Genomic DNA, 27,612 nt, shown 5'->3' with positions numbered 1-27,612 from the left:
CTGAATTAGTTCAGGCTATACAGCTTTCATATCTTTTTTTCGTGTATTCTCCTGAACCTTTCTGCCTTCCTGACTTCTTTCATACCTATCGCTGGTAGTATCCCAAGTTGTAATTTCTTATTTTCTTTCTATATATTATTCTAACTTGGATTATTACCAATTTTATATCTTATTTTTCGCTTCTGCCTTTCTAGAACCCTTTCCCGTATAGTTACTACTCTGGGATACTTTAGGATACTACCACATCGACCACTTTGGAGTACTACCACATCAATCACTTTGGGGTACTACCACATCATTTACTTTCTTTTGGCTTGGCGCTGGGTACTACCACATCGATCACTTTGGAATACTACCACATCGTTTACTTTCTTTTGGCTTGGCGCTGGGTACTACACTAACCCAGTATTTTACTAACAAGCATATTCGCTCAAAATTATATAGAATTTTTATTTTGAACTTTGCTAGTTTTTCTGTTATTTTATACTGCTTTCTTGCATATACATCATGCTTCTTGCGCAAAAAAAGCCTGGCCCTAGTCCTAAAACAATAAACGAAGCAATCAGGCTCTTTTCAGGGTTAGCGGACCTTGTCTATGATCCTGGTTATAATAATCATGTATACTTTCAATATTCTGATATACACGAATGCATTGATGGGAATCTGCTTCTTCGCCTGGTTCTAGATATTGACGCAAGGCAGTATTCTGATCCCATGAATCCCGAATTCCCTTTCTTAGATGAATATAAAATTTCTCGCTAAGATTTATTATCCAGAATCTTAATTGCCTGTACTGATATTATAAACTCTGATTTAAATCATTTCATAATATTAGACGCTTTTGCCTTAGCCAGTTCGTCTAATGCTAATAAATGCAGTTGGCATATTGTGTATCCTTATGCTCATTTTATTGATTATAGAGACCTTGAGGGTTTTGTAAAAAAAGTTGCTGATAGAATTAGAAAGCCATACTCAGTTTTTATCGATTTTGACCTTTATAAATCTCGCTTCAGCCTTCGTCTTCTTGGATCAGCAAAGGAAGATAGAGTTAAAGGACCTGCAATTTCTTCAATTAAGATAGGATATTGCAAGCTAGAAAATTATCTAGTTCAGCCTAAATCCAATTATTCTAAAATCTGGCCCTGAACCTTTTCCTCTGAGAAGCCAAAAAAAGAGGAATTCCAACCCATCGAAGATAAAACTGCCTTAAGCGTGAGAGCTGGTTTGGTTATTGCAAAATATGGATGGCTTGAGATTGGTGACATTAGAAAGGAATTTATTAACTTTCAAGCTCGGTCATTGGAAGCATGTCCCATTTGCAATATCAAATACGAAAAAGATCAGTTATATGGCTTTCTTTGAAGTAATGGCTGTTTTGTACTCAAATGTTATCGGCAGAAAAATTATAAACCAGATCATAAGGGATTAGCGTTCAGAAAAGTGACCGAAGTTTCTGCAAAATCTAAAAGAGGAATAGTCGAAAGAATAGGTGATGCTATATCAAATCCACGACCTCTTATAGAATTATCAGAAATGATGATTAATGTAGAAAAATTAAAGGATGCTTCAGAAGTATATCCCAATTAGAGCTCCGCACGGGTCAGATCGGGTCGGGTAATTTGTCTGACCTGAACTGAAAAATTTTTATCAGGTCGGGTCGGGTCGGGTAACCTGCTCTGACCCGACCTGACCCGTTTGACCTGAAAGTATTCAGGTCATTTTTCTATAAAATAATATGAAAAAATGCCGTTTTGGCGATTTTTTTCATAAAAGAAGTGGAAAAAAATGCCGTTTCGGCATTTTTCCATTAAATAATATGAAAAAACGCCGCTTTGGCAATTTTTTTCATAAAAGAAGTGAAAAAAAAATGCCGTTTTGGCATTTTTATATAAAATAATATGAAAAAACGCCGTTTTGGCAATTTTTTTCATAAAAGAAGTGAAAAAAAATGCCAAAACGGCATTTTTCCATAAGATAAATGAAAAAATGCCGCTTTGGCGATGTTTTCATAAAAGAAGTGAAAAAAATGCCGTTTCAGCATTTTTCCATTAAATAATATGGAAAAATGCCGCTTTGGCGATTTTTTTCATAAAAGAAGTGGAAAAAAATGCCGTTTCGGCATTTTTCCACTAAATAATATGAAAAAATGCCGTTTGGCGATTTTTTTCATAAAAGAAGTGGAAAAAAATGCCGTTTCGGCATTTTTCCATTAAATAATATGAAAAAACGCCGTTTTGGCTATTTTTTTCATAAAAGAAGTGGGAAAAAATGCCGTTTTGGCATTTTTCCATAAAATAATATGAAAAAAGCCGCTTTGGCGATTTTTTTCATAAAAGAAGTGAAAAAAAATGCCAAAACGGCATTTTTCCATAAAATAATATGAAAAAATGCTATTTTGGCGATTTTTTTCATAAAAGAAGTGAAAAAAATGCCGAAACGGCATTTTTCCATAAAATAAAATGAAAAACGCCATTTTGGCGTATTTTTTTATAAAAAACAATGCCGAAACGGCGTTTTTTTCATAAGGTAACATGAAAAAACGCCGTTTTAGAGTGTAAACATTTTTTTTGGGCTAAAGTATTCGGGTTAACAGGTCAATCGGGTCGGGTCAAACCTGTAACCTGACCTGATACCGGGTCACGAATTTGACAACCTGACCTGAATATTTCGGGTCAACCCGACGGGTCACCCGAATTGACCCTTACCCATGCAGAGCTCTAATCCCAATTTCTTGGGTATTGAGAAAATAACAACACTTATTTATTCTCCTCCGGGGACATAGAAAACCACTGCGTTAAGAGAGATTATTATGGCATTGAAAGATAAAGTACATGATATTTCTTCTTTGCTATGCTTTATCTGGATCTCTTACCAAAAGTCTCTTAGCAATGAATCAAAAGCGAAACTCGATGATTTAAAAGCATTAGGTTTACGAATTTGCAATTACCAAAATACACTAGAAGATTTATCTATAGACAAATGGGATATTATCATAGTACAGGTTGAGAGTCTTTTCCGTATCGAGTTTACAACCCGTCCGTTTGTAGCTATTCTCGATGAAGCTAATGCCATCATGCGTTAAATATCCAGCAGTACAAATACACGGAAATCTGAGAATGCAATGCGTAATGTTTTAAGATCTGCAAGGCATGTTTTAGCCATGAATGTCTTTGCAAATACATCGACACTATCCTTCCTCCAGACTTATCGCAGTGAAAATATTCACGTAGTTGATAATAAGTATCAGCCTCGTATAGGCGAGACAGTTGAGTTTATTTATGATTCGAATAGCGGAGATGAAGCCATGCGAATAGGATATGATCTTTTAAGGCAGGGTAAATGTGTGGCATTTGTATCTACCAGAGCGGTGATAGCTAGAGCATTAGTAGAAAAAGCATCTAAGTTGTCTAAGCCTGATAATTTGCCTGTTAGAGCCCGTGCTTATTATGGAGATATGGATGGAAAATAACGTCAAAGAGACTTTTCTGATATTAATGTCGCTTGGGGTGAACTTGATTGCGTAGCTTATACAAATACAGTGAAGGCGGGAATATCATTCGAGGTTACTTTGATATAATTATAGCTATTATAAACATCGCCACTCCAGTTCATGTTGAAGCTCTTGCACAAATGCTTTATCGAATTCGTGACTGTCCTCGTCGTATTGTTTTTCTATTCTATCAGAAAAATTCTAATGAGCTTTTTCACCCACCAGGTCGTGAAAATATTTGGGCAGAACTTGCAAGTGCTCGGCCTAATAATTTACCCACAGCAATAAAGGGACATCGTGAATGAAATAATAATACCATTTCTTATAAAGTTGATGAGTCTCTGGCCGTAATAACTTTCATTGAAGTCGAGCATCAGAAACGTCTTTCTGCAAGATATTTTATTGAAAAGCTTTGTAGTCTTATAGCTAGTACAGGCGCTTCTCTCTAACTTATAAAAATGGATGAGAGTCGAGGAGTTATAGGGAATCGCAAAAAGGTTCGCAATGAGATTAAGGTTGAAGCATTAGTTATCAAGAATACAGATTTTAATGCAGTTGCTACTTCCCGGAATCTTAGTCCTGAAGAAGCTGAAGTCCTTAAATTCGATCAAGAGCGTTCTATCACAGATACTATGGCACTTAAACGTTTTTATATGCAGAATCTTTATTGCAAAGACATGAGTATTGAGGATTGGAATAATATTTGCAATAGAAAATTCGTTGAAAATTTTAGTTCGCCTGAAGCTCAGAAGCATTTCTTATGGTTGTCTTATTTTCGAAGGCAAGGTCATGATGAGGAGAATGCAATGAAGGGATTGAAAGCTAAGGAAAATATACAATAGGAAATTGCCTGCTATAAAGCCGAAGAGAATCTGGAAAAATCAGTGGCAGAAGACTTGCGTAAATCTTATTCAGCAAATCATTGAAAGGCTATAAGAGAATTCTTTCAAATATTAGGCTTTACCGGCATTGATGACAAGCATATCTTTTCTGGTAGTATGGTATCAGAGGCATTTACGCAATCATGTGAAAGATTTATAGAAATTCGAAATCAGTCTTTATCACTCTTTGGCTTTAAGTCTCATGCTAAGACAACACCAGATCTTAATTCGGCTATAAAGGCAATCAATGCAATTGCTGGTAATTGGTGTGGCTATACTATTAAAAGTGATAATAAAAGAATAGGTTTAAGGGACAACAAGTTTGGCAATACTCATATCGAATTAATCGCCAGCTATATAATAGTACTGGTTTCGGAGATAAAGGTGCACCAGAACTTCCACCATATAGGCTAAAAACAGATAACGATATTCAGGAACTCTTCGATTCTATAGGACAGGAGAAATAATACTTCAGCCCAGATCATTTATTATTCAGATAAGTATCTTGACTACATCAGATGGGGACGTGTTTACTTTGTAAACCCCGCTGATTCTGTTTTATTTTTTTTATTTTCACGCTAAGCACGGTCATAAATTCCGCTATGCGTACTACAGATTCCAGTATCGGAATAAGTTCCCTTTTTACAGACAGGACATATTGTTCTAAGAAGGGCATTATAATGTCTGGCGCATCCTAATTCATTCATGCTTCCTTTTCCACAGATCGAACCATCTCTCTTGATGTATTGGCAGATAAAATGACCCATACGAGGTAATTTTGATATTAATAATCTTAAAACTTCATCTTCACTTTTATTATAGATATTCAAAAATGTGTTACATATCTTTCACGTTCAATACTGGCCAAAGCTAGTCTCTAGGACTGTGTGAGATATATTATTATTTTTTCCTTCCTTCAACCCTCTGCTATAATATAGTATCCCAAAATCTATAATTAGGAAAATTTTTCGAATTGAATTTTTTCTCACATAATATAAGTAGAAGAAACAACTGAAGTTTACTTATATCGACATGTCTACTGCAGAACCTATCCAAAGGGCTCAAAAAGCAAAAATTAATAAATTCGTTTTGATTCTAGAACAGTTCTTAGAAAGATATAACTTATCCGCTAAGTCAACTACAGAACAATTGAGCGAACATACTTCCGAACTTAATGCTTTACTTCCAGATTGGAAGGCCCGTAAGTGCGTTAAGGAAGCCCTTGTGAGAGGTACTGAAAAAAGAAGTGCATTTAGCAAAGAGCAGATAGGGGCTCTCGTGCCAGATCAGAGAAATAAGATATATTCTGTCAGGTAGAGATGCGATCCAAAATCCAAAAATTCGGATCATCTGCCAATCCATCCGATCCGAACGGATAATGGATGCATTCAGATGGATTAAGGATATCTGTTTTAATCCGAAACAGCATCCAATGATCGTAGAGAGATGCACAATAGCTCATTCGAATCGTCTCAATGCAACGAATCGAATGAACTATAGTGCATCCCTGTACGATCGTTGGATGCCGAGATATTCGGAAAACCGTCAAAAATCGGCATTTTTTATTTACAATACTACCAATTTTTGACATTTTGCCGAATATCTCGGCATCCAGTGATCGTACAGAGATGCACAATATCTCATTCGAATTGTCTCAATGCAACGAATCGAATGAGCTATAGTGCATCTCTGTACGATCACTAGATGCCGAGATATTCGGCAAAACGTAAAATTTTGCATGATCATAAAATAAAAATGCTGATGTTTCACGTTTTGCCAATTATCTCGGCATCCAGTGATCGTATAGAGATGTACTATAGCTCATTCGATTCGTCTCAATGCAACGATTCGAATGAGCTATAGTGCATCTCTATACGATCGTTAGATGCCAAGATACCCAAAAATTTGAAGTTAATCCGGATTATCCAGATTTAATCCTATGATAATTCGGATTGATCCGTGCGAATCATGGATTGTAAAATTTCATCCGGATCGCATCTCTACTGTCAGGAAAAGGGCCCAAGAAGTCGCTAAAAGTGAAGATAAGTGGGATATTTTCATTAATACTTTATCTTTGGGACCAAAAGGAAATAAGGATGGAGTAATTGATGATAAGGAAATGGTTGCTTCTAGCTCAAACCAATCACGATTTCGTAAGTATTTAGCAGAGTACGGGGCCAATCATGAACTTATTGATCGCTATGCCAAAGATTTGAAGACCACTACAGCTTCCAACAAAATCCAGCAAGAGTGGATTGAGAAGCGCTTGGCTAATCCAGGTAGAACCCCAGAACATTTCACCTTTGAGAAAGTGCTTAGAAGACTCCAGAATATCGATACTTCTAAAATTCCCTCTATGCAGGATTTCGCGGATGTGATAGTAATGCTGAGCATGAGGCCTGCTAAAGTATCATCTCTCCAGATTATTAATTACAAACCAGATTCTGAAGATCTGCCAGCGTGGTATAAAGCTGGTTATTCTTGGTATTGCACTGGATGTCGCAAACAGAGAGATAAACCGATGCCTATGCGCTTACTCTCTATGGAAAAGGATCCAGAACGTGCTAGGGAATTACTTACCTGGATTCAAGACGCTATTAAGGCTGGAAAGTTGCGTGATCCAGTTTATACTGAAACTGGAAAACGTAATAATGTGCCATTTGCCAAATTCATAAAGAGTTTAAAAACTAATCAGGACAAAGATGAGATTACCCCTGAGCTTCTAAGAAAAATAGGAGCTAAACATGCCTTGATTCATGCCGGTCCAAATCCAACCCCTCAACACCTCGACAATCTTTCAGAAATCGCATTAAGACATAAAATTAACTGTCTTGATGCGGGGAAAAATTACGCTTTATTAGGTGATTCAGAATCGAAGGAGCCCATATCTGATTCTGAAAATTCACCAAGCCTGGTACCTCAGCCTAAAAATGATGATTATAACCCTTTTAATGGACAGATAGCAGAAATAGATTCAATGTTAGCTGGTTTTTAAAATCCCCCTCGTTCATAGAACTTCGAGGTGGTAATGTAAATATAGTTCTAAATAGTTTTTTCTTAATTTGATATATAGCTATCCACCCTGAAGATCTTTGATCGAAGGGAAGAAATGAGGCAGGATTTTTTTAGTTCGATCCTACAATGATCATCAACCCTGAGTGGCTCGGAAGATTTTTTTGCGCCCTGTGTGATAAAAAATATAGATTAGCTAACCTGTTCTAGACATGGGCATTGACCGGCACTAGATGGATTTTTGACGAATATTTCGTGCAATTGTTGAGGAGAGAGCTTCAGAAATAATGGAAGCCCCTCTCCAGTAAACATAATTTTCTTTACACCCATTTCACCATATTTCGGAAATATCACACCTGGATCATTCTCTAAGGAACCATGAAACTCCTTAAGCTTCCAGAGACATACTCTCATATTTTCATCAACTTCTTCCGCCCTTTCTTGATTAGAATAGCCAACAATGTCAAGTTTATCCTGAATTGCTATTATATCCTCTTCCAAACACATAAACAAATTAAATATTTCACCAAATGGAATATCTGTAGAAGCTTTATTGCTTCGGAGTGCCTCTTCTAGAATGGGATTACCATCAATGTTGAGTTTCTCCTGAATCGGTATTAAATCCCCTACCAATTCTAACAACAGCTCGTAAGAATCGGCAAGTGTTTTCCCCATGAACTCGGAATCTGGAGGCACTACTAATTCATTTGCATTGCCAGGGCCAATACCGAGTTTCTCCTGAATAGCTATTATATCCTTCTTCTTATATAAAAACAGTCCATAAAACTGAGCAAGCGTTTCGGGATTATTATTTGCCATGATTGCTATAATAAAGTAATATATTTAATGCGGAAAATTTAGCGAAGCGCCTTAAGGGCTAAGTCTGGAATACTGATCATCAACCCGGATCACTTCACTCGAAAGAAGAATTTGCTGGGCCACTCCTGTGCGACAGAAAAATAAGTGGATCATCAGTCAGGTCATGTGCAACATAATTTTCGCATATACTGAAAAGAAGCTATGCACGCTACCAGTACTTTATTTTTTATTAAGTATAATTGCTCTATTAGCAAAATGTCAGATGACGAGACAGATGAAGGCTACAATGAATTTATCAAAGAATATGGATCGAGGTATGAATGGGATAATGAAGGAAATCCTGAATTTATACCAGAGTGGCAAGAGGACCCCGAAGAATACATATACAACTCAGATCCAGACCTAAAATTTTAATATAACTTTATACGCCTAATTTTATTAGAAGCTTTATACAAAATCATCACATAAGTTCAAATTTTATTATAAATTATACAATTATAAATCTGAGTTTATATAAAAAAAAATTTTTAAAGAAAAATTTCAAATAAATTTTATTGAAAATTTTAATAAATATTATTAAAAACTATTTAAAAATTCCAACAAATACTTAGATATTGATGCCCAATATGTATAATATAGTAAGTTTTATGCAAAAATTTGGGTGTATACTACAAAATAAAAGAAAATACATTTTGTTAAATATCTCACCACCCAGTGATCGTAAAAAGATGAAACACAGCTCGTTGGATTCGTCTTGACAAGACGAATCGAATGGTAGTAGTTTCGTATTTCTAGGTGTGATAGATGTTGAGCTATACCACACATCGGCACTTTGTATTTTCGTCCACTGTGCATTTTTACATTTTATCACATATCTCGGCATCTATCGCGCCTAGAAATATGAACCTACCACCATTCGACTCGTCGTATTGAGACGAATCTAATAAGCTGTGTTACATTTTTCTACAATCACTGGATGCCGAGATATATAATAAAATGTATTTTTTTTAAATTTGTAAATGAATTTTAAAAAAATTTCTTCATTTTTATTAAAAAATGTCTTTAAACGAACCCTTAAAAACTTCTTAAACAAAAAACAATTCTATTAAAAAATATTTCAAGTGTTTTTTAAAACAAATAAAAAAACTCTTTATTAAAAAATATCTTAAAAATTTCTTAAACAAAAAATAAAAAAAAACTTTAAAAAATTTTAAACGTATATAAAAAAAAATTCTAATATCCGTTATACAAAATGAAAATCTTACTTATTGTAAAAATCATTATTGTTATACAAATAAAAATCTGACTTTTTGCGTAACTGCTATTTGGTTATACAATTTCAAACATATGACTTATTAAGAAATTACATAGTAAGTTTATACAAAATTGGATCCCAGTATTATATGTATTCTTCGGGGTTCTGTGGCAAGACTGGGAAGATCTATTTTGCGAAATCAAAATCTATTGGAAGACAAAGGCAGTCAGGCATTGGAGGGAGGAAACTCTTAAACGATTTGTATATAGTCTGCCCAGTGTAAGAAATTCAACATCATTATTCCATGTACTCTTACAATCTGATGTTATTTATCTTCCACAAATATTGAGCCTAATAGAATTGCCATATTATTCATATGAACTTCGAGAGGAAATATGGCCGGATGGTATTGATAAAAATGAGATTAAGGTAGATGACAATGCAGATGAGGTAAATAAGTTCCGGTATGGGTTATTGCTTCAAGGTAAAGACTCAATAGTGAATTATTACTCGAAGATAAAGAGATGTAATGATGTTATCAAGCTCTGTAAAAATCATCTTAGAGAATTATTCCATAAAGGATTGTCATCAGAAAGTTAAAGGTATATCGAAAGATTTGGATGTTATTATAGTCACGATTTTGATCCTGATAAAATGGTAGAAATGCTTATTCAAGCTGAAAAGGAAAATGCGCCTGATTTTATTACTGCATTTAGTGATTGTCTTAGACAGGTTAGCAATGTACAGATTTCGACCCAATCTGGATTCTCTAATAATAATTTTATTTCTGCTTTTCTTAATCTGGAATTAACAAGACCCTCTATGGCGGGGTGGTACACTACCAATCTAACTAGTCCGGAGCGGTAATCTTCAGCTCGGAAGAATTTGCTGAGCCATAGATTTCTGTGCAATGATGTAATGGCCGATCACACAGTCAGTCTGTGAAACATTATTTCTTCACATACTAAGTTATGTATGCTAACTAGTATCTCTATTTTTCCCTGAACAAATATGAGAAAAATGGCCTGCTTCATAGGCGCTTCGCTTGAAAGAAGGTCTACATGCAACACAGTACCTACCCTATAAGTTAATAGTGATGACAAAAGCATATGTTATGAAAGGCTGAGGGACACGCAATTTTGAGATTGCCAGGCGTAAAACCAACTATATCTTTCCGGTAGATCTACATGTGAAAAGGTATGAGAATTCTATTTGCATGTGCCTTCATAGAACTCTTGGCATCATATGACAATGCTAATCACTATTTTTATCTCCTTAACTTCAGCTTGGCGCTCTTTTTCCCAGCAAGATATAAAACATGTAGGAGTATGTGGAAGTTCAGCCAACTTTCTGCAAAAAATTTTAAGGTGCGTATGTGATAGAAGTTATGTATGGGAGCAAAGTGCGACATAAAAAATACTCACTATGGGTTCTTGAATTTAAAAAACTCGCTACATAATGACCGATAACAATAATGATAACAATGGTATCGATATCACTCTCAATTGTCTTATCGTTCCCATAGGGAATCTCTTCAATCTTCCAAACAATCAAGTAGCTCAAGTAATTACAATCAACACAAGTCAAAGGGTTAGTAGACTTGAAAATGTCATTTGAAGCCGGTTGGGGCCACCATTTGATAATCTTTATCTAACAATTCGAGAGATCCATCCCAGAACAGTTAACGAAAAACCAATGGACTCTCAAGCCTTTATTTCCATTTTTTTAATAATCAATCTCTACCTCGAGAGAACCGCTTCCATGTTACCGTATATTCTACATAATTTTAGTATCATGTAGCGAAATATTCGCAATTTTATGTATTGTAGGCTGACTTCTGGCAACATTTTTATTTCATAAATAAAGTATTATTTTACCGAACGTATATGAGAAGCGGGTCACGTAAAATGATGCGATCCACTATAAATCTAACATTTTTATCCGAACCAATTTAGCTTATGTAAAAACGTCAGGTGATAAGTGAGAAGAGTTTTGGAGGCGCAGTGATTAGGCAATCATTACACCTATGATGTAATGTGGCTGATCGGTCTCTTGTGAAACAAAATAATTTCTCACATAGTACTCACTCAGTATTTTTTTTCACAAATAAAATTCTTTTTACTCTTGTCCTCATATACTGCACTTTGAGCCAATAACATTTCGCAAAAAATACTATATAAGTCAGAAATATATCTATCACTTTACTATGTCTCATCAAAGGAAATAAGACCGCAAACGCCTTCGCTGTTGATATTGATAGTGGGAAGTTGGTTAGCCACCTCAAGGACGCTATTAAGGCAAAAAAGTCACCAGAGTTCGACAATTTTCCTGCAGACAAGCTCAAGTTATGGAAGGTGACGATCCCTGGCGATCAGGACAATCAATTAAAAAATCTAATACTCGAGGACAGTGACGAGCTGTTGGCAATAAGAAAGATTTTGAAATACTTCCCTGACTCACCTCCCGAGGAACATATTCATGTCATAGTCTCTCCACCAGAGGCCACCGCCACTTCGAGTCGAGAGCAGGAATTACTTAAGGAAGTCGTCTCACTTCGTGCATTGATCAACAAGTCCACATATGGTACGTATAAATTTTAGGCTATATTTTGAGAAAAGGATTTTACTAACTAGTCTATTGAATTTTAGACTTCGACGTCATTGTTAGACCGAAACAGAAGGCAAACAAGTGGAGTATAAATATCGAGCAAGCAAGCCTCAAAGACCTCAAAGATTATATACGTGAAATGTACAAACCACTAGCGCTTGAAAATGATGGAGCGGTACTCAACTTCATGAATGGTGGAGATAGATATTCACCTAGAACTGATCCCTCATTCCGAGAAATGTTGCGGTCGCTAGTTTCAAAAAACAACCCTAAGTTTACCGTATTCATTGAGACGCCATCAAAACCATTCAACTCCTGGACCTTTCCGAAAGTGTGCGAACTCTATGGGCTTAGCGATGACCCGAATCCTAGTATTGATGTATATCCAGTTTTTCAATGCGGATGTGCTAACACTAAGGAGAAAAAGTATAAAGAAGCGTTGCGTAAACTTTTGATGAATTGGAAACTCGTGTCGCGACAACCCCCATTGACGTGTCCTATGAGGCCACAAAAAGCATCTATTCCTATTCCTTTCTCACCTCAGCAACTTATCCATTTAAAAGCCAAATAAAAATAGTACCCGAAAAGTTGGTCGAAGGTAAAACGGACACGGAAATCTTGACTACGGTATTGAATTACGTACAACAAGGAGAACAATCGGCTTGATCAAGGTCAAAAAAGATGACTTTAAGCAGGGCTTTGCTCAGGCTACTGTACAGATGGAATCTTCTCTTTCTCGCAAACGCAAAGCGAATGAAATATACGATGAGTACGATATGGATAAAGTATGGGGAATTGTAACAAATGCACAAAAATGGTATTTTATGGAATGTACATTAGAAAATGAAAGGAAACCAGTATTTAAGCTGTCGAAGCCTCTATTTGTTGCGTATGAAGATGAGGGTATGAAAGACATGGCGGAAAAAGTCCTTGCTCACATTTTATGGTTACTCGAAGAAGCGCAGAAACCGGTGAAAGCTTTGGAGGAATCGAGGGAAATAAAAAGGGTAAGGTCAGGCGAGTTACCAAAGGTAACCGATCTTGAGGGGAAAACGAATTAGAATTTAGGAATAGAAATTTCGTCATGTATCACGGGCAAGTCCCGATTTATTTTTGCATATATTAATAAAAAATTTTTCTTGCATTTTTCCGGGACATAATGTCTCAGAAATTTCTTGGCAAAAGTGATCGGCGTTCCAAATTGGAACGGACACGTGATTTTTTTTTTTTATATCAAACATGTCATGGGTTATGAAAGACCGTGACATTTGATTAAGCTACTGTCCAAAAAGATGAAGCTTTGCATGGTCGCCGTTCAGATTGTCTTCACTATCTCGCAAACACAAAAGCAAATACGATAGATAATGTATGGGGATAATAACAGATGCTGTAAAATGATATTTTGCTAGACAGTGATGAAAAACCATCGTTCAAGTTATTGAATCCCTTATTTGTTGCGTACTAAGATGAAAATATGAAAGACAAGGCAGAGGTTATGTTATATGTTACTGGAAGAGGCACAGAAGCAATGAAAAAAAAAAGGTAAAGTCATAGAGTAATCTCGCGGAGGAATAGGTAGGTTAATGGGATAGAAACGTAGTAATTTAGCGATGTAGTAGGACTCCCTTTAAAGCATGTCATATATTTCGCTTTCTAAGCATTTCTTTATGTATTTTACGTATCTAAAAAATTAATAAAGTTTGCCCGCATTAACGCATCAAATTTATGATTAAACGCTAAATAAAATTTATCGTATTTATTTATAATTTATATCTTATAGACTAGAACATTGCAAAATTACACTTGAGAAAGATATCGATCAATATCTTTATTGACGTTCGCAAATCCTGTTACTACCGAAATGTAATCGGGATTAATCTCAACATCTCTATTTCTTAATTTTTTAATCTTCATTTCCACTTCCTCATCAGCTCCATTTTTGCATGTAATCCATATGAATATTATCACTACATCTTTTGGTATATTTGATTTCAATTCTGGCCAAATCCCAGAAAAAAAAGCTCCTTCAGAATCTGAATGTCCTTCCTTATCAAGGGTGATCTGAATTGGTGCAATATACAACATACCTGTCTTGTATAAGGCCAGTAATCCGTCTATTGACTTTTGGTTCCATTTACGTGGCAAATAAAATGTACATGCCCCCTCACTCAAAGAAAAATTAATATCTTCTACACCAGAAAAAAACTGATGACTATCGACCTTAAATCTTATTGAATTTGCCATAATTCCGTTCTTACAAATGCTAGCAATGCAATCCCTTTACCGATGGATTGTTCTTGAATGACTTAATCCAATTTATGTCTATGAATACTTCCATTCTGTCCTTTCCATAAAGGTAATTTGCCATGCAATCCCGTGCTAACCCACAAACGTAATAGCATTTTCCATTGTCAACGTAGAAGAAGCGATGATCGTAATCATTATGCCCATAGCCATCTGTAGGATCTTTATTTGTCAGAAACGATTTCATCAACTTGACATGACTATGTAAATAGAGAAGTCAGTTTTCATACAGTGCGCCAATCACAAAACAAACTAAGAATACATACAGTTCCCATCTATTGCTACTTGATATAATGTCTGAAAAGTTCATCATTGGCTCTTTTATCTTTGATGTTAATTGTTGGTCTAAATACTCCCATGCATCTTTAAAGTTCTTGTGATCTGATTCTAACAAAAACTTTAGGAAGAGCGGAATTTTTCCAGAGATATCTTCGATTTGTCTTATCTGTTGTTCATCCATTGCTGGTAAATCGGAATTGTGCTTATTCCACCATTCTTTCATCTCCCCCTAAATAAATATTACATAAATACACAGAACGTTCACAATATAAAGAAGATTTCTTATTCTTACCTCATCAAACCCTCCAAAAAGCTTGATCTTCAATTCTCCGGTCTGCTTTGCCATAAGATGCAACATTGTCTTGTTGTTAGCCGAAGAACTCATAATATAAAAGTGGTTATCGACCATTTTATCAAGATTTTCTCGAATTTGCCGTTTCTTTTCTAAGCTAATCCCAGTGTTATCTCCTTCGTCCAGAGCATTCATTTGGTCTACGATGAAATATAACTTTTCCTCCAATGATTTGCAAAATTTTATGATCTGACAAAAATCTTCACAGGCATTTATTTCACTTATTTTCACATCATCATTTTCGTAAGTAAGAAATAAGGCAAGTTTAATGTATTCAACTGGATCAACAGCCAATTGGCGACAATCAGGAAGAAATACAACACGCCTTCTTGTTCGGAAAAGAAAACATGCAATGGCTGTAAGGATATGCGACTTGCCATATCCGACAGTACCATAAATAAATAATTTCATATAACTACGAGGCCGAAGTTTGTTAATGTCTTCTAGAACCTGCTCAAATTTCGTTCTTCCCATGAAGATGAAAGAGCCATCATGGTCAATATCAAATCTATCTATTGGTAATTTTTCGCCAAGGTATGGATATGGTAACGAAAGGAAATTTTTAGGATCTGAGTAAATAGTTTCATTCTCGTCGAGTTTCATTATGTCCTCCATGATTCTATGAGCGGTAGAAATTATTTTCGGATCTAATAAAATAAATGTGTATGTTAAAACAGTGATGTTTAGTCTTAGTTGAACCCTAAAATTACACACCTGCTAGTTTCACCCTTTTACTATTTTGATCTTTGTCCGAATCTTCTGCTTTCCTTTTCCCTAATCGAATAAAAAAGATGTGAGATAAACGCGAATTTCTTGTTCGAGAGGTAAACCATTGGGAGACACTTACCAGTGGTGGCGGGCGGTGGCGGTTCCACGATGATGCGGATGTTAGTACCAGTGGGTGTTTCTTGAAAATAACTTCCAACAGATTCGAATGAATGCAACTCTACACCTTTGTGCTCTTTTACGATCACTTCTTGATTTTCCTTGGTTTGAATAATATCGACCCTCCATAATGTCAGTCTGTCTGCGTCAATACCAACGAAGGCATTTTGTTTCGCGTCCTTTATGGCTGTTCTGAGGTGCCCAAAGGTCGCGTAATTTCTAGTATCAATCGGGAAAGAGTTTTTAATAGCGTCACCTTGAACGAGGCAAAATATCATAATGTCGGTATATCTGCAAACGCGGAAATCGAGTGTTAAAAACAATGATCAAAAAGTAATTTTCCAGTATAACACAAATAAAAGACTTTTTGGATACAATTTTAGACCTAGCAGGAAGTGATTTTTTCCTCGAATTTAGTTTGTACCCGGGATGGCGAAAGTACTCGAAATAGCGAAGAATAGTTCGACATTTTGATTATTTATCATATATATATATGTTTCCATAAACGGTTGTTGACTAATTACTACGAACTGTGAGTCAGTAATACTACGAACTGAGTCAGCGATGTGTCAAGGATCAATACAAAATTACGAAAAAAATTTATCAATCAAAAATCAGCCACATGTCACAATGTCACATGAGAGTGCCAATCAAAATAATTCCTGATCGGCGAAACTAAGACAAGATATGAATATTTCGGTTATGACTGTGCGTTTACAAGGAAGCGACTCAGAGCTTGCAAAGCCAATATCTATTTTTTTGTTCAGAACTTTCGAGGACCTTATTAGGCAGAGAACATAAACTTTTGGTGAGTTTTAATATTGCTAATTTATTTCTGACTCCGCGCGTATTCTATGCATAATTGACCATTTTATTCTATCCAGAATATTGACGTTGGGTAAATGAAATCGGATTAGAGTTAGTATAGATAGTTTAGATGAACGAAACACCAGCAGGCATTAGTATAGAGACTCTACTTCACTTTGTAAAACAAGTTTATGTATTACCGAATCTTGTAATTATACTTGTGTCCGAAATTATTTTAGTATTACGGAAATACGTAATTACGTAATTCTGTAATTATTAAGTAATTCATTAGAAAAACTCCGTATTCCGTAATTAATTTCGGACTCCGTAATTAATTTCGTATTACGAAAATATTTGGCCAGAATTAGCCTTAATTTTTGCCGATTTATATATAAAAACTTTAATAAATAATAACTCGGCACCCAGTGATCCGTTTTGGATGATCTTACTACCATTTGATTCGTCTCGATAAGGCGATTCTAATGGTAGTAAAATCATTTAAATCCAATCACTAGATCGCGCTCCGATACCAATAACTTTTAAATATTTATAGCATAATAGCTCCGTCAATTTCAATGCTAGAAAGATGATCTTACCGCCATTAGAATCGTCTCGTCATGACGAATCGAATGGTGGTAAATTCATTCAAATCTAATCACTAGATCGTGCTCCGACACAAAAATTCATTAAATGTTTATAGTAAATTAACTCCATCAATATCGGTGCTATAGAAATGAAACACATATCATTAGATTCGTCTCGATGAGACTAATCGAATGGTAGTAAGATCATCAAAATCTGATCACTAGATCCCGAGATATTCGCAATTTCGCACTATTATGCAAATTTCGGAATTTTGGAATATGTAATTAATTACGATTTCGTAATTTCGGATTTCGGATTTGCCAATTGAATTTCAGAAACAACTATAAGAGAAACTAGCAAAGTTCAAAATAAAAATTCTATATAATTTTGAGCGAATATGCTTGCTAGTAAAATACTGGGTTAGTGTAATACCTAGCGCCAAGCCAAAAGAAAGTAAACGATGTGGTAGTATCCCAAAATGATCGATGTGGTAGTACCCAGCGCCAAGCCAAAAGAAAGTAAACGATGTGGTAGTATCCCAAAATGATCGATGTGGTATTACCCAGCGCCAAGCCAAAAGAAAGTAAATGATGTGGTAGTACCCCAAAGTGATCAATGTGGTAGTACTTCAAAGTGGTCGATGTGGTAGTATCCTAAAGTATCCCAGAGTAGTAACTATACGGGAAAGGGTTCTAGAAAGGCAGGAGCGAAAAATAAGATATAAAATTGGTAGTAACCCAAGTTAAAATAATATATAGAAAGAAAATAAGAAATTACAACTTGGGATAATACTGGCGATAGGTAGGAAAGAAGTCGGGAAGGCAGAAAGGTTCAGGAGAATACATGAAAAAAGGATATGAAAGCTATATAGCCTGAGCTAATTCGGCACTTCAAGCCTCATTCTCGGCAATCAAATAAAAGGGTTATGGAAGGCAGGATTGCGCATCTGGATCACCAACTCGGCACTTCGTGCCTCATCTGGCAATCAAAAGGATCATGAAAGGCAGGATTACACATCTGGGTCACCAATTCAGCACTTCGTGTTTCATCCGGCAATCAAATGGGCATCTTCAAACTTCCAACCAACCACCACCTCGAATGTAATGGGAAGGTAACGGGGAAGAGCTCGCAACCCAAGCCAGAAATATTCTGGAAATGTTCTCGTCATTAGCCCGTAACTATGAAAGGGTGTTTGGTGCCGTAACAGGATCACGTAACTGGCGCAGTAAGGCGCAGTACAAATTCGACATCCAAGCTGGCCTGAAACTGGCAAACTAATAGAAACACTCAGGTTCCCAGCCAGTTCCATGACAGCTCCAGGATACTACCAGGACGCTACCAGGACGCTGCCTACCATGGTGCTAATTTCCAAAGATTGGATGAAATTATGGTATAAAGCCGGCCAAAATCTGAACTGCAAATTTACTGCGCCACCTGATGATTTTTTTACACCATTTCAGCAACTTAAAAGGCCAGCAAATGGGCCACACTCTCGACCTCAAATATGGCAACCAAAAGGGTCAAAGAGTGGAAAAACCAACTTTACTCCTATCCAATTGTTAAAAGGCTTCATAATGGAAAAACAAACCTCTGCCCTACTTAGCGACCAAACAGTCACAGACCAGTGAAAACAGATGGATAGCAATAAAGCATCAGAAGGGGCATAGGCACGTAAAAATAAGTAAGTATGTATCAATATCTATAAGTAGGCATCACTATGGTGTAAGTAGATAGATCAAGTAGACATCACTATATATATAGTGATGTCTACTTGATTTATCTACTGTATATTAAATAAATATAGTATATAATAATTATGTATTATATTTCTTAAATTTTTTTTTAAAATATTTCTTTATCTTAAAAAATGCCAAATTCAAAACATTTTTTAACGCGTATACCAATTAAATAAACATTCTAATTAGTGATACTTGGCGAAATCAAAATATTTCGTCATATGACGAAACCGAAATATATTTATCACTTCATTTTAAATTTCGAAATTTCAAAATATTTCGTCATGACGAAATTGATATATAGTACAAATGTATAATGAAGATCTTAGATATTAGATCAGTAGATCTGATCATTTGATTAACCGATTATATAACAGTTACAATATTACATTTAAAAAAAAAAATAAAAACTTCCCTGAGTCTATTTGCTTTGTTAATTGTTATATAATATTAATTGTTATATAATAATTAGTAATCATTTTAGCACGAATGCATGATTATTTTATTCATTTAAGTATTATAACACAATTTTCCCCTTAATTTCTCAACTATATATTGGTAATGTTACGTTATAATTTTTTTTTTTTGTATTTTCACATTATTATATAAAAATCAAAAATGAACTCTCAACAAAAAGAAAGAAAATCTAGTGGTCGTCCTTAAAGTGAAGTGTAAAAGCATTTTGAGAAGAAACCTCTTAAGTCTACTGGCCATTTTTCTGCTAAGTGTAATTATTGTAAAAAATTTGGACTCGTAGCCACCCATACCAATTAGAAGAACATTTAGCTAATAATTGTAAAGAAAGTCCAGAATTGGTATATGCATTTTATTTAGGTGTAGTTTCATCATGAGATTTTGGAAGTGAAGATACTACTGCAATTCCTTTATCAGAAAATAATAAAAAAAGAAAAATTCAGACAGAGCAACGAAAGTTAACTGATTGGTTTGAATCAACTAATATACCTCCTCAAAAAGAAGCGTCTATTACTCGTGCTCTTGTACGTGTATTTACATGTTGTGGTATATCATTTTCAATTATTGAAACCCCATTTTTTATCAAATTTCTTCATGAAATGAGACCAGGATATATGCCACCTTCACGTGAATTGTTTGGTAGTAGATTATTAAATCAAGAAATAGCAAGAGTTAATGAAAAAGTTAAGAAAATTATTGAAGATTCTAAAAATCTAATGCTTGATGAGTCAAGAATTAAGATTTATTTATTTTTTTATATTTTATAATTTATTATTAATTAATTATTTTAATTTTTAACTCTTTAAAGCAATTGACGGATACAGGTCGAAAAGTGAAAAATTAGGCACCAATCGGTCACCAATCAGGTAGCTGATTGGTGACTGATTGGTGCCTAATTGGTGACTGATTGGCATTTTCGCCAAATACCGTTACCAATCAGGCAGTTTACTAACTTTTGATCCAGTAATCAGAAAAGGATGAAATATAGCTCATTGGAATCGACTCAACAAGACGAATCTAATGGTAGTAAAATCGCACTTCTAGGATTAATACTTGATGAGAAATTAAGTAAAATATAAAAATAAAATGTATCATTTATATTTTATTTAAATTTTTATTAACTATTAATCCTAGAGATGCGATTTTACTACCATTAGATTCGTCTTATTGAGACGATTCCAATGAGCTATATTTCATTCTTTTCTGATCACTGGATCAAAAGTTAGCAAACTGCCTGATTGGTGACTGATTGATGCCTGATTTTTCACTTTTTGACCTGTGGGATGGACTAGTCCAAGTGGTAGCTCCATTTATAATTATATAATTTTAACACCTGATTGTGAATAATATCTTTACGCTCTCAATGATTACTGATAATATCCATCATCATTTTTTAAAATTGATCTTAATCTTCCAAGTTTTTTTTGACCATTATTATCATGATAGTAAACAAAATCACCAGATCGGTACAATACTATTTATTAAAAATAACTTTAATAAATATTATCAATGATAATAAATTATAATTGTATCAAAGTGTATTATTTTATAACCTTCTGATATTAATATTTCGTGTTGTCCAAAAAGTGGGGATTCCCCCCATAAATTTCCATGCCAAAATTCTGATTTTTCTTCAGAATTAATGCCAGGTCCAAAATACATATGCTTCATTAGCATCGGATTATTAAGAACACGCCATATAATTTCACTGATTGAGAGTTGATACGAAAGTTTTGATCCTCGTGAAGTTGATGGAGTTTTTTTTGGTGAAATTTTAATAGACTTTGTTATTATTGGTAGGAGAGGAATACGTTTTCTCCATGATTGGAATCTTCAGATATTTTTTACCACATGGGTAGGTTCAAATTGAGAATTGTGAATGATATCGACAAGATCTTCATATGCTTTCGTAGAAACATTATGCTTCTGAAGCCAGCAAAATAATGCCGTAGTTGTATAATTATTAAAGTACAGTGCAAACTCACCATTGCAGAATGGTATCTTGTCTTCATCTAACGCTTCAACGATTTAATCTATTTCTTCCTCTTCATTATTACGTTCCTCTTTATCGTTATTACGTTCCTCTTCATCGTTATTACGTTCCTTTTCCACTTGATTATTATTATCATCATTGTTACCTTCCTCCTCCTCCTCTTCGTCATTGTTTTCATTATTATCTTCCTCCTCTTCCTCCTCTTCATAATTGTATTCGTTATCACTTTCTTCTTCCTTTTCAGTATCAGATGAATTGATATTATCTTGCGAAAATATCATCTCATCATTGTAGTCTTGAGGATTAATTGATCCATATGCATTATCGTCATCATTAATGTCTTGAAAACTTAAATCATCTTTATGATCATACTGAAAGTCCATGTCATCGTTATCATTATCAGGTGAACGTACAGGCGAACGAATTGCAACTCTCTCGTCAGAATCTGTTGTCTCATTAGGTTTGCTATAAGAAAACCGATTTCGAATTCAAATTGGCTCTATTGGTTTATTGTGACTATATCGTCTTCTCATCTTTTGACAATTTAAATCCTTAACTTAATTTAGAATTTTTATAAAATTCAATAAATCTTTATAAAAATTATTTATTAAATACCTTAATACCTTTTATATTGTTTAGCGTATCGACAAAAAAACCAAAATCAATTCGGTTAAAATTATTACCGATTTGCTATAGATTCTGATTGGAGTTTTGAAAGTAACACAATCATCAAGTTTTGGAACACAATCGTATACAAAATCAAGTAGCACATTGGAGTTTTAAAAGTAACACAATCGTCAAGTTTTGGAACACAATCGTATACAAAATCAAGTAATACATGCTTTTTTTTATCGTTAATCAATACATAAAAATTCAATTAGTATAAAAAAAATTTATTTCATACTTGCTTAAATCTCACGAATACGTCAAAAAACTCAAAAATTAAACTAATTGAATTGCGAAGTTTTTGACCTGTAAATTCATATGCAGGATTATAAAAAATAGTGGTTGAAAATTATACTTAATAAATAGAAAATGCTCTCGCGAAACAATAATTTAGTTAATTTAGTAGTAGAGTATTAAAGTTTATGATTTAATAAAATAATAGATAAAGTATGATTTAATTTACGATTATATTTTTCGAACATCAAAACTAACGAAGCGAATTCGTTAAACACCATGATTGTTATTAGCAGACCAATTAAATCAATTTTCGTTAATTAATTTTCGTTAATTTTAAGCCATTGTCAAAATAAAATAAATGTTGTGGTAAAACATCCCCGATTGAACCTCTAAATCAACCACCATAGAAGATAATTACGTGTATAAAAACATCTTTATTATTCCATAGTAAGTCCTCAAATTGACCCGCGACTCACTCATGGTAAATGCTTTAATTTACCATAAAGACACCGTGATACACCCACGACACACCCGTGGCATACCCATGGCTTATCCAAATTTGTTTAACAAATTTGTTTAAACTATTTATTCCATATCATTGCAATTTCTTATTGTGTTCATAGATTGTAGGCGTAATAATTTGATTTTATTTTTTTACAAGGATTTTTTTTTTACATGGATTTTTTTTATTTTCCCACTCCTTTTACAAAATTCTTTCGTTTCATTAATTCTTTCGTTTTCATTAATATAATTCTTCGTTTCATTAATTCTTTCGTCTTCATTAATATTTCATTAATTCTTGTGTTTATAGATTGTAGGCGTAATAATTTGATTTTATTTTTTTACACAGATTTTTTTTTTTTACACGGATTTTTTTTTATTTTCCCACTCCTTTTACAAAATTCTTTCTCTTTCGTTTTCATTAATATTTCATTAATTCTTTAATAACATGTGGACTGATAGACAATTGCGAGTTTTAATTAATGAAAGAAAAAACGAAAACGATAATTTTCACGAACTTAGTGGTAATATAAAGCATAATTTTTGGAAAGGGCTAGCAAGCAAAATAAATCTTGAATTCGGAACCACGTATACTGGGAGGCAATGTAAAGAAAAATTTAACGGCTTAGTGCGAGCTTATAAAGTATATAAACATTATTTCAGGTTCAACTACTATTTTAGCATATTAAATAGTACTAATATAATTTTATAATTTTATTAGAAAATGCAATTATATATCGAGGGTAAGTCAAAGGGAAGGAAAAGTGCTCTAGGGACGAAGTACTACGAGGAATCAGTGAACGTTTTTGGGAAAAATGACGTAAATATTAGAAAACCACGTAAATATTTTATTTTTTTTTTATTTAATTCATAAATTAATCTGATTATTTATTTAGAAACAATTTATGATATTGCTCACGAAATCAATATAACAAGCCATACAACAACTCCGTCATCCTCACCACTACATTCACCAATATGCTCACCTATATCACCTCTCCGTTCACACTCATCATCATCACCTACGCCTCTCCGTCACTCATCAACTACACCTTACCATTTACGAGGCTCACCTTCATATTATGAAATCATTTAAATTGAATAATTTCGCCTCTCCGTTTACGCTCGCCTCACTTCATATGAAATTGTAAATCTTTCAAATCATAATTACTATTTTGTTATATTGATGTCTGTACAACATTCAATTTTGCTTAATATTATATTGCTGTACAACATTCAATTTTTTGCTTAATATTATATTGCTGTACAACATTCAATTTTTTTATTTTCCGAACGATGTATCTTTCATTATTTGGAAAAAAATACTATTTACTTTACTACATAAAATAATAAAATATGCTAAATCATTAAATAAGCAAATAAGCAGATCGTCACTGTATTATTTCAATTGGAATATTTTAATTATAACCTCCACAATTAATCATGAAAATTATTTTGAGAGTATTCTAGCAACCATCAAACTGTACTATGTTTCATCCATTTATCGTTTAAAAATTTCTCTTCCTTTAGCAGTTAAGTTTATAAATTTCTATTTAATGGTACTATTGAAATGTAAATTCGTTACCAACTCTAAATATTTTTGAATTTTGTAGCTTTACATAATATTCTATAGACTGCTCACGACTTTCTTTTCATAATTGTACAATAATATATAAAAATCATATGTTAAGGAGTTGCATTGTCTTTTCGCAAATTTAGTAATCAGTCACATATGAGTAAAAAGGTTTGATTGGGTTATTTGGATGCAATAATATCTTTAACATTACGTAATTTAATGCCGAACGATAATAGTAGCTATAATGGCTATACTTTTTGAGTTTGGTGCGCATATCATTGTATCACATATATAAAATGATACTTCACATGATTAATTTCTTCTCACTCCTTTCTTCTAATATTTTTCTTCTCACTCCTTATATGGCCTAAAAAAGTATAATAAAATTTATGAAATTGAATCGTAAATATGCAATAAAATAAAGATTTGGAACTGATTTGAAGTAATCTTCTATATAAAAAAAGTGTCCAGTATTCACTTTTATTATTAAATGAAATACAAATTATTTATATAAATTAAATTTAATTTTTGATCTTGAAATCATAATTTTTAGTTTTCCCATCTCCTGATATTTTTAACTGATCCTGCATTTTACACAATACACAATGATATTGAGATCATGTATATTTTCCAATTAAATACTACAATCATAATTACAATAGCTAAAATCTCAAAATTATATCATGATAACCTCGCCCTTTTTTTTTGTTCATTCAATGTTTATCACCTACTTTTTTGAGCAAGAAAGTTGCTCCACATTTTTTATTCATTCATATTTTCTCGATATATATCACCTACTTTGAAACAAAAAGGTTATTCCACTTTTTTTTTCGCTCATATTTTTTTTTATATTATGATGACTAAACGTAAATCACCTAATAAATCGTCTGATGATAATCAAGAAATGGAAGTTAAAGGAGGTATGTAGATATAACTTTTTTGTAAATTTATAGTAAGTTTTGTTATATAGTTATATGTAAGAAGAATAATTAATAAATACCAAAAATGTGTATAATAGGATCGAAAAGAAAACAAATTACGAAAAAAAGAAGAGATATTGACATTGAGAAAGCCAATCAGTTGATGAAAAAAAGTAAAAACCATAGTAATAAAGAAGCTGCCGAATCTGCCGATAAAGAAGTTATAGTAGTAAATGAAAAAAGAAGTAATGATGATGATGATGATGATGATGATGATGATGATGATGATGATGATGCGAGTAAGACGGAAGATCATAAAAAACCCGAAGTATTTCAATCAAAGTCAAATTTAGAAATAGTTGCTTGGCTCGTCGACTATCCGGAAATTTTAAGATTGGCACTAGAAATGAACAATACGGATGTTGCTATCTCATCATCCAGTAAAATTACGGACGTAAGTATTAAATTAACATGATAATATTTATTTGTCTAAATCTTTTAAATAATGTATTTTTAATATTTTAGGATAAAATTCGTCTATGGGACGAAAGTGTCAAGTGTCTTTTTTTACGTGCGAGAAGTTCACGTGGTGAAGTTTTTGATGAGTTGATAACAAAAATTTTCAAAATAAAAATACATTCGAACGAAGCTAAAAGCTACCTCGAAAAAACCCAAAAATTTTTCATCAACTTCAGAAATAAGTTTAACCAAATTATTTTAACTTCTGTAGAAGAATTTAAAGAAATAAGAAAAAACAGGTATTTATTTAATTGTTTCCTAGCTAACCAAATAGTGCTGTTTGTATTAATTATTAATTTAATTATAGAGCATCTACCGGAAGTTTATCTCAAAAGGAACTTATAGATTACGTTGATGAAGAATTTGTTCAAAAGATTTTAAGCCGACAGCTTGTAGCTGTTAATATTTCAGAATTAACAAGAAATGGAGGGTTCGATATCTTGGTTGATTTCGTAAGAGAAACCTTTAAGGTTTCGTGGAATGGAAAAAATTTGTCCACCGTTAAAGAATTAGATAATATAACCAAAGAATTAACGATCCCTTCTAGGAGCGGAAACAAGATTGTTGATTCTTTATCGGTAAGTTATTTTATTTATACTGATACTTCATATCCTTTAATCATAGTTATTAATAATAATATTAAATTATACATAGTTATAAATCTTAGCAAACGCTCTAATTTTTTTATAAAATTATGCATTTTATAATGATATTACATTGAATAAATTTAGTAAATTTTACAAGTAAATGATAATATGAAACATCATTATTCTAAACATTATACCATATAATAATATAAAATAAAATGGATGTATAAAACTATAAAATGTTTGTCTAAGATATAACACTTTCAAGTTTAAAAAGTAATTGTTGTTTTGTTAAAAATGGAATGGTTATTATGTGACGTTTCTTCTTTAATGTATACGGCCTAAATATCTCTATATATTTGACGTTATTATACAGATCAAAAAGAATACATTTACATAACATTTGCATAAAGTAAGAACTTTAAAGTTTAAGCCAATTCTGACTGGTAATTTACAAAATAACAAACACATTTCTTAAAAAAATTCTGAATCAGAATACTTTTCCGGGTTTCATCTTCGATTCTGCAAAAAATTGAAAAGTTCAGGTGATAATTCAAGAAATATCCACCTATAAAAGACTAAACAATTATCAGGTTGATCAAGTTCGTGTAATACCAAATTTAATAAATTGTCTGATTAAATAATCGCGTATATTAAATGATCGCGTATATTATAAGGCTATTAATTCCTAAAAAGTCAATTAACCACTATTTTATTTAAGACTATTTATTTTGTACATTTTTTTTTTAAAAAAAAAACTTTCTTTCTGAAAGTAGAGTCTGCCTCCTATACCGTTTGCCGTCGTGCATAGTGTGTTATAGGAAAAGGTGGACTTGAATTATATAGGTGTAAGCTTATGTTATATAGGCGTAAAGCTTATATAATTAACGCAATGAAAATCCTTTAATCAAGGGTTAAAATAGGCATGATGGGATATTCTCATATATCATGAGCTCTGTCTGTTCGAAGTGTCGTTTTATATATAATTAAGTAGGCTTAAGTCGTAAGTAACTTTTTTATAACATTGATTATTGGAGAATTAAGTGGCAAAAATAATTTTTAGTTTGTAAGACTTTAACTCCATACCAACTTGTGTGTGTTTGGCGTATATTTTATTCCCTAACCCT

The 27,612-nt window shown here is 33.3% G+C and overlaps 15 protein-coding genes across 15 annotated transcripts; 12 read left to right on the top strand and 3 right to left on the bottom strand.

The window, feature by feature from the left end:
* Window positions 1–507: 507 nt before the first annotated feature.
* OCT59_014246 (uncharacterized protein) lies at window positions 508–1,146 on the top strand (the record flags this gene model as incomplete). The annotated part of the gene is made up of 2 exons (XM_066149880.1): window positions 508–701; window positions 777–1,146. The coding sequence occupies 2 exons, from the start codon at window positions 508–510 to the stop codon at window positions 1,144–1,146; spliced, it is 564 nt and encodes a 187-aa protein (XP_066002110.1).
* Window positions 1,147–2,809: 1,663 nt separating this feature from the next.
* OCT59_014245 (uncharacterized protein) lies at window positions 2,810–3,082 on the top strand (the record flags this gene model as incomplete). The annotated part of the gene is made up of 1 exon (XM_066149879.1): window positions 2,810–3,082. One exon carries the CDS (start codon window positions 2,810–2,812, stop codon window positions 3,080–3,082), a length of 273 nt encoding a protein of 90 aa, XP_066002109.1.
* A 39-nt stretch (window positions 3,083–3,121) lies between these two features.
* OCT59_014244 (uncharacterized protein) lies at window positions 3,122–3,795 on the top strand (the record flags this gene model as incomplete). Its single annotated transcript, XM_066149877.1, has 2 exons — window positions 3,122–3,437; window positions 3,584–3,795. 2 exons carry the CDS (start codon window positions 3,122–3,124, stop codon window positions 3,793–3,795), a joined length of 528 nt encoding a protein of 175 aa, XP_066002108.1.
* A 153-nt stretch (window positions 3,796–3,948) lies between these two features.
* Window positions 3,949–4,332, top strand: OCT59_014243 (uncharacterized protein; the record flags this gene model as incomplete). The annotated part of the gene is made up of 1 exon (XM_025327965.1): window positions 3,949–4,332. One exon carries the CDS (start codon window positions 3,949–3,951, stop codon window positions 4,330–4,332), a length of 384 nt encoding a protein of 127 aa, XP_025168753.1.
* A 156-nt stretch (window positions 4,333–4,488) lies between these two features.
* On the top strand, window positions 4,489–4,838 carry OCT59_014242 (uncharacterized protein; the record flags this gene model as incomplete). Its single annotated transcript, XM_066149876.1, has 2 exons — window positions 4,489–4,637; window positions 4,736–4,838. The coding sequence occupies 2 exons, from the start codon at window positions 4,489–4,491 to the stop codon at window positions 4,836–4,838; spliced, it is 252 nt and encodes an 83-aa protein (XP_066002107.1).
* A 565-nt stretch (window positions 4,839–5,403) lies between these two features.
* OCT59_014241 (uncharacterized protein) lies at window positions 5,404–7,366 on the top strand (the record flags this gene model as incomplete). Its single annotated transcript, XM_025330799.2, has 2 exons — window positions 5,404–5,684; window positions 6,382–7,366. The coding sequence occupies 2 exons, from the start codon at window positions 5,404–5,406 to the stop codon at window positions 7,364–7,366; spliced, it is 1,266 nt and encodes a 421-aa protein (XP_025168754.2).
* A 209-nt stretch (window positions 7,367–7,575) lies between these two features.
* On the bottom strand, window positions 7,576–8,202 carry OCT59_014240 (uncharacterized protein; the record flags this gene model as incomplete). Its single annotated transcript, XM_025329472.2, has 1 exon — window positions 7,576–8,202. The coding sequence occupies one exon, from the start codon at window positions 8,200–8,202 to the stop codon at window positions 7,576–7,578; it is 627 nt and encodes a 208-aa protein (XP_025168755.2).
* Window positions 8,203–8,403: 201 nt separating this feature from the next.
* OCT59_014239 (uncharacterized protein) lies at window positions 8,404–8,616 on the top strand (the record flags this gene model as incomplete). The annotated part of the gene is made up of 1 exon (XM_025332687.2): window positions 8,404–8,616. One exon carries the CDS (start codon window positions 8,404–8,406, stop codon window positions 8,614–8,616), a length of 213 nt encoding a protein of 70 aa, XP_025168756.2.
* Window positions 8,617–10,111: 1,495 nt separating this feature from the next.
* On the top strand, window positions 10,112–10,324 carry OCT59_014238 (uncharacterized protein; the record flags this gene model as incomplete). Its single annotated transcript, XM_066149875.1, has 1 exon — window positions 10,112–10,324. One exon carries the CDS (start codon window positions 10,112–10,114, stop codon window positions 10,322–10,324), a length of 213 nt encoding a protein of 70 aa, XP_066002106.1.
* A 2,459-nt stretch (window positions 10,325–12,783) lies between these two features.
* OCT59_014237 (Coronin-like protein crn1) lies at window positions 12,784–13,125 on the top strand (the record flags this gene model as incomplete). The annotated part of the gene is made up of 1 exon (XM_066149874.1): window positions 12,784–13,125. The coding sequence occupies one exon, from the start codon at window positions 12,784–12,786 to the stop codon at window positions 13,123–13,125; it is 342 nt and encodes a 113-aa protein (XP_066002105.1).
* A 200-nt stretch (window positions 13,126–13,325) lies between these two features.
* On the bottom strand, window positions 13,326–16,454 carry OCT59_014236 (uncharacterized protein). Its single transcript, XM_066149873.1, has 7 exons — window positions 16,270–16,454; window positions 15,847–16,175; window positions 15,714–15,773; window positions 14,940–15,646; window positions 14,635–14,876; window positions 14,349–14,568; window positions 13,326–14,284 (listed from the first exon to the last, which is right to left on the bottom strand). The coding sequence occupies exons 2-7, from the start codon at window positions 16,160–16,162 to the stop codon at window positions 13,862–13,864; spliced, it is 1,968 nt and encodes a 655-aa protein (XP_066002104.1). The 5' UTR covers window positions 16,163–16,175; window positions 16,270–16,454; the 3' UTR covers window positions 13,326–13,861.
* Window positions 16,455–18,631: 2,177 nt separating this feature from the next.
* On the top strand, window positions 18,632–18,904 carry OCT59_014235 (uncharacterized protein; the record flags this gene model as incomplete). The annotated part of the gene is made up of 1 exon (XM_025327966.2): window positions 18,632–18,904. One exon carries the CDS (start codon window positions 18,632–18,634, stop codon window positions 18,902–18,904), a length of 273 nt encoding a protein of 90 aa, XP_025168760.2.
* Window positions 18,905–21,514: 2,610 nt separating this feature from the next.
* Window positions 21,515–22,209, bottom strand: OCT59_014234 (uncharacterized protein; the record flags this gene model as incomplete). Its single annotated transcript, XM_066149872.1, has 2 exons — window positions 21,515–21,944; window positions 22,163–22,209. The coding sequence occupies 2 exons, from the start codon at window positions 22,207–22,209 to the stop codon at window positions 21,515–21,517; spliced, it is 477 nt and encodes a 158-aa protein (XP_066002103.1).
* Window positions 22,210–23,331: 1,122 nt separating this feature from the next.
* Window positions 23,332–23,979, top strand: OCT59_014233 (uncharacterized protein; the record flags this gene model as incomplete). The annotated part of the gene is made up of 3 exons (XM_066149871.1): window positions 23,332–23,526; window positions 23,605–23,722; window positions 23,780–23,979. 3 exons carry the CDS (start codon window positions 23,332–23,334, stop codon window positions 23,977–23,979), a joined length of 513 nt encoding a protein of 170 aa, XP_066002102.1.
* A 1,333-nt stretch (window positions 23,980–25,312) lies between these two features.
* OCT59_014232 (uncharacterized protein) lies at window positions 25,313–26,558 on the top strand (the record flags this gene model as incomplete). The annotated part of the gene is made up of 5 exons (XM_066149870.1): window positions 25,313–25,379; window positions 25,478–25,833; window positions 25,905–26,137; window positions 26,206–26,476; window positions 26,553–26,558. 5 exons carry the CDS (start codon window positions 25,313–25,315, stop codon window positions 26,556–26,558), a joined length of 933 nt encoding a protein of 310 aa, XP_066002101.1.
* Window positions 26,559–27,612: the final 1,054 nt, after the last annotated feature.

The sequence above is a fragment of the Rhizophagus irregularis genome, chromosome 22, assembly GCF_026210795.1.
Source record: "Rhizophagus irregularis chromosome 22, complete sequence".
Taxonomy (NCBI): domain Eukaryota; kingdom Fungi; phylum Glomeromycota; class Glomeromycetes; order Glomerales; family Glomeraceae; genus Rhizophagus; species Rhizophagus irregularis.
Note: the sequence above shows the minus strand (reverse complement) of the source record. Positions and strands in the feature narration are given on the sequence as shown.